Source organism: Chrysochloris asiatica, unplaced genomic scaffold (assembly GCF_000296735.1).
Source record: "Chrysochloris asiatica unplaced genomic scaffold, ChrAsi1.0 scaffold00238, whole genome shotgun sequence".
NCBI lineage: Eukaryota > Metazoa > Chordata > Mammalia > Afrosoricida > Chrysochloridae > Chrysochloris > Chrysochloris asiatica.
Window position 1 is genome coordinate 386592 of NW_006408756.1, and position 8558 is coordinate 395149.

At 56.6% G+C, this 8558-nt stretch overlaps 1 protein-coding gene across 1 annotated transcript in view; it reads left to right on the forward strand.

Annotated features, from left to right (window-relative positions):
* Positions 1–7942: 7942 nt before the first annotated feature.
* Positions 7943–8558, forward strand: part of LOC102837398 (basic salivary proline-rich protein 2-like) — a 1742-nt gene continuing 1126 nt past the window's right edge. Inside the window, exon 1 of the mRNA XM_006873377.1 lies at positions 7943–8549. Coding sequence (XP_006873439.1) covers positions 7943–8549 — 607 coding nt within the window. The remainder of the gene's footprint in view (positions 8550–8558) is intronic.

Genomic DNA, 8558 nt, shown 5'->3' on the forward strand with positions numbered 1-8558 from the left:
GTGATGGAAATGTCTACTGTTGCCGGTTCCACCATTCATTATACTTTGGAAGCAAATAGCTTGTATTCTAGATTTTGTAGGTGCACAGATGATGAGGAGTTTTGCCCCAGGAGAGAACACGCCTGAAGCCTCACCCATACTTGAGTTACATGATTCAGAAGATGAGAGTTTAGATTTGGAGTTAAGGCTTTTTGGATGATGTAATGAGATGAATTGTTTCCCATGAAAGAATTGTGGGGGAGGAGAAGCAAGTGGTGAAATGCTATGAATTGAATTGTGTCCCCCAAAATATGTATTGTAAATTCTAACTCCAGGTTCAAAATTCACCAGCCACTCCTCAGAATCCCTATGCGGGGTCTCTATGAGTCAGAACGGATACAAGGGTGGCACAAAACGGAACAACACCTGTGCCTATAATCTCATTTGGGAACGGATTTTCTTATGTTAATGAGACAGGGTCAGAGAAAAAGAGGAAGACCCCCAATGAAATGGATTGGCCAGGTGGCATCATTGATGGCGTCAAGGGCGGCAGCGGTAGTGAGGTTGGCCCAGGATCGGACATTGTTTCGTTCTGCTGTGCATGGGGTCGCTGTGAGTCGGACCTGACAACAACAACAATGAGACAGGATTGGTATAGGTGTGTTTTTAAGTCATCTATTGTGAGATACAAAAGAGAGTAAACAGGCAAGTGAGCAAGATGCGAGATGGAGATGCCACACGACATGATGACTGCCCACGAGCAGAAACTGAAAGAGTCAGGGACCTCCCTCTAGAACTGACAGAGAGCGCCAGCCTTCCCTCGAGTTAGCTCCCTATACTCTGACGTCTAGTATTCTCAGCTCTATGAAGACACGTGTTTGTTAGAGCCCCCACTTGTGGCCTGCCTGTAATGTCAACACCTGGGGACTGAGTGGCATGCGTGTTACCATACAGCTGGCAGCTGGGAGGAGACTCCAGCTCCGGCCAGGTGACTCCAGAGTTTCCAGCACTCAGGGCAAGAGGGGGTCAGACATGATCCTGTCCTCAGGTGAGATCCAGGGCAGAAGGGTCTGGGTGTGTCCTCAGGGGAACTGAGAGGCCAGGTGACCAGAAGCCAGAAGTGGCATGTGCAAGGGGAGGCGGGGAAGAGCTGCTGTGTCTAGGCCTTGGGGTCAGAGCAGTGAGGTGCGGCTGGGAGCAGCTAGGAGCCAGTGCAGGGAAGGTAGGGCAGGAGGATGGAATGTGTGACACATCAGAGTAACTGCAGGTGCAATTTGGATGGTAAATGGCCAATGAATGGCTGAGGCTGGATCATCCATGCAGGTGGGCAGGGCTGGGTGCATGTGATTTGGACATGGACACAGGGCAGTAGATGTTATTTTTATTTTCCATGTCCTCCAGGCTGGAGACTCAGCTTGAGGAAGCATCACTTGCTGGTGGGGGAGAATCTAGCCTGGGTTAGAGGCTATTTCACTCCACTTGATGGAACACTGAGGCGCAGAGAGCAGACCTCTGTCCTGACACGCCCCTCAACCAGAGTGAATTGTTAGGAATTAAGTGTGGAGTTCAAGTCTACATTTCCTGGGGTGCAGAAGGTAGGAGCCCAAAGGGTTCTGCCTTGGCTCCTGCCAAGTGACATTTGAAACACCCAGTGGAGAATGGGGAAAAATACCATGAGGTGACTCCGGTATCATGTGACTCAATATGTTTCCCAATGTCCCTTGACCCCAACCATATTGAGGAGGGGACATCGTTGGCTCTCCCCATCCCCATCATTCCCAACAAGGAATTTTTCAGTCATTACGGGGGCCCATGCCAGCTTTTGGGGTTTCCTGCCTCCTGTCTCTAGCCATACACTCTGGAGCCCTGCCTCAGCTACCACCTTGTGCTTCTGGCTTCCTTATCCCATGGATGTACACTCACCCTCATTCTCCACTTCTGCTCAGTCCGCAGCATGGCTCAGTGATGCCTCCCTACCTACTCACTCTGTCGACCTGCCTGCCTTTGTTGGGCTCATGTTGCAAACTCTCTGTCTTCATCCATCTCCAAAGGAAGCTGCCTGGACCCCCACCTTCCCCAAGACCCAAGGTTCTGTCCTGTGAGCAGCCCTTGAAAGCAGAAACACCTCAGGCCTGGTGGTGTGGGTACAGGCTGTTCAGATGTAAGAGAAGTAAACACACCAATACATACGTGGCCGTGCGCACACAGATACACTTCACAAATACAGACGGTTACCCATAAACACACACACAAGCACAGACCCATTCAAACATGGCACACAGACATGCCACCATTCACAGACACATGCCCAAGCAGGACTACAGCACACATGTGGATGAACACGCACAAAGGACACATGCTTAGATCCACACATGAACAGGCATACAAAAAGGACACACATACATCAACAAGTGTTAACAGTCATGCAGAGATAACACATGCATGGACACACAGAAACAGGGACCCAGACATGTGCTTGTACAACATGCAAGTAAAGGTCCAGCGGTTCATGGAGTGGAGGTGTGTGAGCAGGGCTCAACGTCCCTGTGCCCAGAGGCACAGAGGAGACACCTCCCAGCTCACCTTGGTCACTGAAAGCCTACAAGTCCATTGAGTCTGGGCAGAGCCATGTGTCTGCTAAGTCCCGGTGCCTGAATTTTGGAGGTGAGTGAACTTTGGCGGACCAACCCAAGTGGCTGCCGCCTCCCTGGGCAGTACCAATGCCTGAAAGATATGGCTCCCTTTGTTTGTTATTTTACATTTTTTTTTTTTCTTCAACATAACCTTTCATTTTGGAATCATTATAAATTTACAGAAAAATGTCAAAACATCTAAAGTTCCTGAGGCACCTCCCCTGACCCCCCACTGACTAACATCTAAAGTGCTGTCCACTCCCCTCCCTGGGTGGGCATATCAAAGTTAAGAGTCCCACATTGGCACATTGCAGAGCAGCTTCCCATTGAGGTTGTCGTCCCGGTCCTACTGAGCAGTCACGGCTCCCAGGGTCCCCTGGCTTGTGGGGGTTACTGCTCAGTCAACTTTTCTGGGAATGCCCCAAATCTTGGTTCAATGGATAGTTTCCTCATGGTCAGACTGGGGTCAAAGGAGCCTGGGTGGTGCAGCAGTTTGCAGTTCAAACCCACCTGGCAACTTTGTGGAGGAAAGGTCCACTGGTCTGCTCCCATACAGAAGTTGCTATGGGTTGGGGGCTAACTTGACAGCAACTAACACCAACAGCTTAGGGTTATGGACTCTCTTCACATCACACTGGGTTGGGGGGAGGGGACTGACACATCCCTGGGGATGTTCATCTTGACCACTTGGCTAAAGTAGGGTCTGCCATGTGTCTTCTCGGTGATGGTACCATCACCGAGTCTAGCCCACTTAGGTGGGGCGTCAATCCCACGTCCAGGCAGGGGGAGCACCTACTTGTGTTGTTGGGGTTCCTCTGTGTAGGAGGTGCCTCTCTTCCTCCTAGAGTTGCTGTTCATTCACTGTCTGCATCAGAAAGGCACCCTGTGGTTGCTTTGTTGGTTCTTTCCCTGTTGGCTCCAGTGCCTTTACCATAACCCAGCTGTCCTCCCTCCTGGGAGCCCCTTCTGGCTACTTTGGTGGTGGGTGTGGTGATTCTGACTCATAGAGCCTATATAGTGTTTCTGAGGTTGTAAATCTTTGTGGAAGCAGAACGCCTCATCTTTCTCCCACAGAACAACTCATACATTTGAACCACTAACCTTACAGCTAGTAGCCCAGGTTATAATCCACTGCGTTACCAAGTCTCCTTTCTTATTACTTTACTCTACTTGAAAGGATTCTGCCTGTGTAGACACTGACTCCCCCAAAGGTGAGCTCTGGGGGCAGAGGTTTTGCCTTCCTCCTAGACCTAGCATATGCTTTGTTGTCCTGTGCCAAGCAAGGTAAGAACTAGGTGGTTACAGCAGCCTGCCATTGTATAGGGTGGGAGACCTCATCAGGCCCCACCCATGGGACCTGAAAGACCATTTTCTAGTGGAAGGGGGAAGAGTCCCTGTCACTTGGGTGTCTACCTCCTGGGCCCTAGCGTTGGGCCAGTTGGCCTGGCTCCCTTGTTGGGGAGCCAGCGAGATGGTGCATAAGTCTGGCACACAGGTGCTTAGTTCTGACTGACATGGTCAGCCCTGGCCCTGCCAGTGTTGCAGCCTGAAGGACCAAAGGCAGGGATACTGGGAGCTGAGTGTCCATTTCGTCAGCATGCTATCTGCAGAACTATCACTGGCCAGCTGCAATTCGAGCCATCCACAGTGCACCACCCCTAACAGCTGGGTTCTCCAGGGGCACTGAGGCTGGGGTGGGGGAGGTGGGGAGGTGAGACCCAATGCTGATGGCTGGGCCCACTTGTCCTCTAGTCTCCGGAGTCCAACAGAGATGGAATTTCAGCCTAGGCCTGTGCCTGCATGTGGACAGGCAGCAGGACCTTGAGGTCAGCCTGGTGGGGACCAACTTGGGCAGGGCGCCCATTGTGTATCAGAGCCATCTAGTAGCCAGGGGGCTAGGGAGGTGAGACCTTCACGGAGGCCACAGGGAAGAGGAGGGAAGGGAAGCAATGTGAAGGTATGTCCCACATACTGAGTGCCGGCTTGCAGCAGACAGGGGCAGAAGACAGGACAGGGGTGAGATGTGGGTGGGCAGGAGCTGGGGGAAGACAGAGCAAGGTGGCAGCAAAGAGACAGGGCAGGTAAGTGGCTCAGCGCTGGAGGGAACCCAGGGCCCTCTCAGCAACTGGACCATAGAAGGAGCTGTCTCCCGCCTCACCCCCACCCCCCTCAGCCCTAGAGTGGCTTGGTGGAGAGTCAAAATGTGACCCTGAACATTGTTGAGCCCCCTGTCCTGGCCAGAGCAAGGTCAAAGTTCAGGCTGAGCTGTTTGAAGACCCTCAGAGAAAAGCTCCCACCACTGCATTGGGCACTGAGGACTGCCACCTTGCTCTGTCTGCACCCAGCTCTTGCCTGCCCACATCTCACTCTTCCTGCCTTCTGCCCCTGTCTGCTGCCAGCCGGCTCTCAGCAGGTGTGGCTTGGCCTCTGTCCCCAGGAGTCTGGAATACAGAGCCCCTGGTGCTGGCCACTGGGGACGGGGCTCAGGAAGGGTGGCAATTGGCAGTGGTGTTTTGGAAGGACAGTTGGGGTGAGAGGCTTGGAATGGAGACGGGGTGACAGTTGGCGGTGGCAGCTGGAGAGGCAGTTGGGCCTTGGCAAGGGCGCGAGCCTGGAGGATGGTAGGGTGGGGCAGCCCTGGAGCTGGCCAGTAGCCCCTGGCCCTCAGAGTCCTGGTGGCTGGGTGGTCGTGGGGAGGCCTCATCCACCTCAACGGTGGGATGGGCAGCCTCCCCCAGCTCAGGCGGGGCTCTTCATCAGATTGGCTGCCTCTATCTTTCTGCCTCTGTCCACTGTAAGACCTATGATGATGAACGGTGGGGGGTGAGCACCCCTCTAGCCCACAGCCTCGCTGCTTCTCTCCCTCCCGTCAAGCTTCCAGCAAAGTCTGGAAGAGGGCAGGGACAGGTTGTGGGTAGCTCCCTGGAAAGGGGCAGGCTCCCAGGGCTGTTGCCATGGGGACAACAGAGCTATACCACTGGCTGGAGAACAAACAGGCAGGTTCTAAGACAAGTGACAGCAACAACCTACCTCATAGACAACCCAGCTGGGGGGAAAGGTGGGACTGCCCCTGGGGACCTTGGGAGGGAGCTTGAGGGGAGGGTTTCTGTCTCTTTAATTTCCTTTCCCAAGCTCCTCCCAGCCTTCCCTCTCCAGAGCCGACTGTGAACACTAGAGGCAGTTTCCTGCTTTCGGAGGCAGGAGAGCAGTCTGGCTTGGGACTAGGTCCCCTGCAGGCGCTTGACCCTGGAGCCACACAGTGGGGATGAGACAAGGTGTTGAGCCGGGAAAAGGGCGCAGGGGGCCTGTGAACACAGGTGTGCAGAGTGGCTGTACCAGGAGTCTTCTGAGGGTCCTGCCAGTTAGATGGTACAGCTTGTGGTTCTAATGAGGCCTGCCCCCAAAGCTTTGATCCTGGCCCCTGGGTGGGGTGGGGTGTTGCAGGCAGAGTGTGCAAGGATCCCTGGGCCTCTGAGTCCAAGGCCCTGGCTCCCTAGACCCCTGAGGCCTGGACCCCACAGGGACACTCTGGACACACTCTACAGTTGTTGGGATGGCTTTGTAGATGGGCACAGCACAGAGGAGACCACACAGTACAGTCATCATGTTTATTGTCCTATGTCCTTTCCCAGCTCAGTAAGGGCAGGGCTGAGACTGGTTCACCCTGGCACTCTGGCCACCGTGCCCCCCAGACCCTTTCTTGCTAACTCTAGATGCCCAGGTCTGCATTCTCAAGTTGTACCGGGTTTCAGAGGCCCAGCTTGGCCTCTCCAATAGGGATTGCAATCCTAGCTCCGATGCTGTGCTCTGAGAAAAGGCGGGGCTCCTGGGCTGGGCAGGTTGCACTCCCCATCAGTGCAGGCGGCTCCGCTCTGGGGAGTCCACCACATGATCCTCCTCTTCCTCCTGGCCCTGCTGAAAGACCACAGCTGCTGCTCCTGGTTGCTGTGAGGAGAAGGCGGAGTCTTGGTCCCCAGTCACGGGCAGGGCTGTGGGGGGTGACCCTGTTTCTCCAGCAGGGTGGGGGCAGGGAGCAGGCTCACACTCCCAGGTGAGGGAGGCCCAGGGCTCCTGTGAGTTCTGGACACTGCTGTCTCATTCCCTGACCAAAAGCCCACAGGGTGGGGTGGGGTGGGTCATGACAGCTGTGATCCACCAAATGAGCCCAAGACCTGTTTCCCACAGGCAGAGTCTCTTAAGCATTTACTGAGACTGAGCTGGTGTGAGCTTTGGGGTGAACACTGAGCTAATCTCTAGGCCAGTGGTTTAAACTCACCAGCGGCTCCTCAGAAACCTTTACAGGCTTCGTAAGAGTCGGAATCCACTGAACGACACTTAACAACAGTTGGATGCTCCCAGTGCCCCTCCTCTCACCACCAGACAACAGACATGACACTCCATCAACAGCCACTTTCCTTAGAGAGGTGAGTGTGTGTGTGAGAAAGACAGAGATACCTGAAGGAGGCGGTCTTTACTGCCCCTCCCCCCAGTGCCAGCAGTGACTCCAAGGGTAACTCATGCGTTTGGCCTTGAGCACCTTGACGAGTATACTTGGCCCTCTTCCTCCTGGGGCTGAACCTGAGCTCCAGGTCCCCAGCCAGTTGAGCTTGTCCTGCCAGCCGCTTCAGGAGGTCAAGGAGGGCTTTGTGCCTAGTGGCCAGAGTGCGGACCCAGCAATTTGGGCTATTGTTGCAGACAGGGATGTGACCCGAGGGTCCCCCGTTAGAAAGCAGGGAAGGGGGTGTCTGTGCAGCCATTTTGGAGGCGCGCGCTGGCAGTGGGGAGGGAGTGTGGAGGTTTGCATTACCAGCTGCCAGACCGCGGCTGCCCTTGCTCACTCAAGGAGAATTCCCCCGGCCTGCCCTCCCACTGCCGCCGTGAATGCCTCCTTACACGTCCTGAGAAAGCATCCATAATGGCCCGCCGCCTCCCACCTTCCGAGGAATGTACGGCGCGGGCCCGCGGGGAGGAAGGGCGCCGACGGCCCCATCGCCTCCCCATTGGAAGGCTCGGCCGAGCTGACTCCCCTGCGTTGCTGGTCTGCCACGCGCTCACCTCCCTTCCCGCCACCGCTCCCGGGGGAGGAAGCGCGGTGGCCTTTGCCCCGTGAAGGCCAGCCAAGAATGCGGGGCGCGCTTCCCATTCCTCCCGCCCAGCGCTCCGGAACAGCGGGGGCGCCTGAACCCCACCGCGCCACCGGGGGCGGGGACCCATCCCGAAAGGCCGGACCTTGGAGTTCCGGCGCGCACTACTAATGATTACTGTCCGAGGGACACGGGGCAAATCCCTTCTCGACCCGTGGCAGGACCCCGCGCCCCGATGTGCAGGTGATGTGGCGGGACACAGCCACGCGCGGCTCTTCTTGCTACCAGTTAGCCAAAACCAAGCCCCAGTGTCGGAAACCTCCCCGTGTCTCCACGCCACAAGGTGCGCCTCAGCCCGGAGAGCTCCGCGTGCCTGAAGGCGGGAGAGCGCGGTGCCCGGCCCTTCGTCGTCCGCCGCGCCCTGGGCGCAGGGGAGTACCGCCTCGACACACCGCGAGGTCCTCGGAGACGCCCGGGAGGGCGGGGGAAGTCTCCAAGTTTGTGAGACGCGCGCGGCGGGACGGCACGTCGGGGCTTAGGAACAGCCCGCGGCCCGCGGTTCCGCGCGCCCCCAAGGCCAGGCGCGCGGACAGTACTGGGGTCTGCAGACCCGGTGGGGGCTCGGATGCTGAAGCCCCGACCCACTTCTACCATCGCAGTGGTCCCCGGGCCATTAGACTCAGCCGAGCCGGGTCCTCGCGAGGAAAGGGCGTGTGGGGACCCCACGCCGCACCACCCCAGCCACCGCAAGCCCAGGGGAGGGGGGCTTCCCACAATGCCCAGCGAGCTCCAGCCCTCACTTCCGCTGTCCGGCCACCCGCGGGGGGGCGGATGAGAAACGTCCCCCAACCGCGCCCCCCCC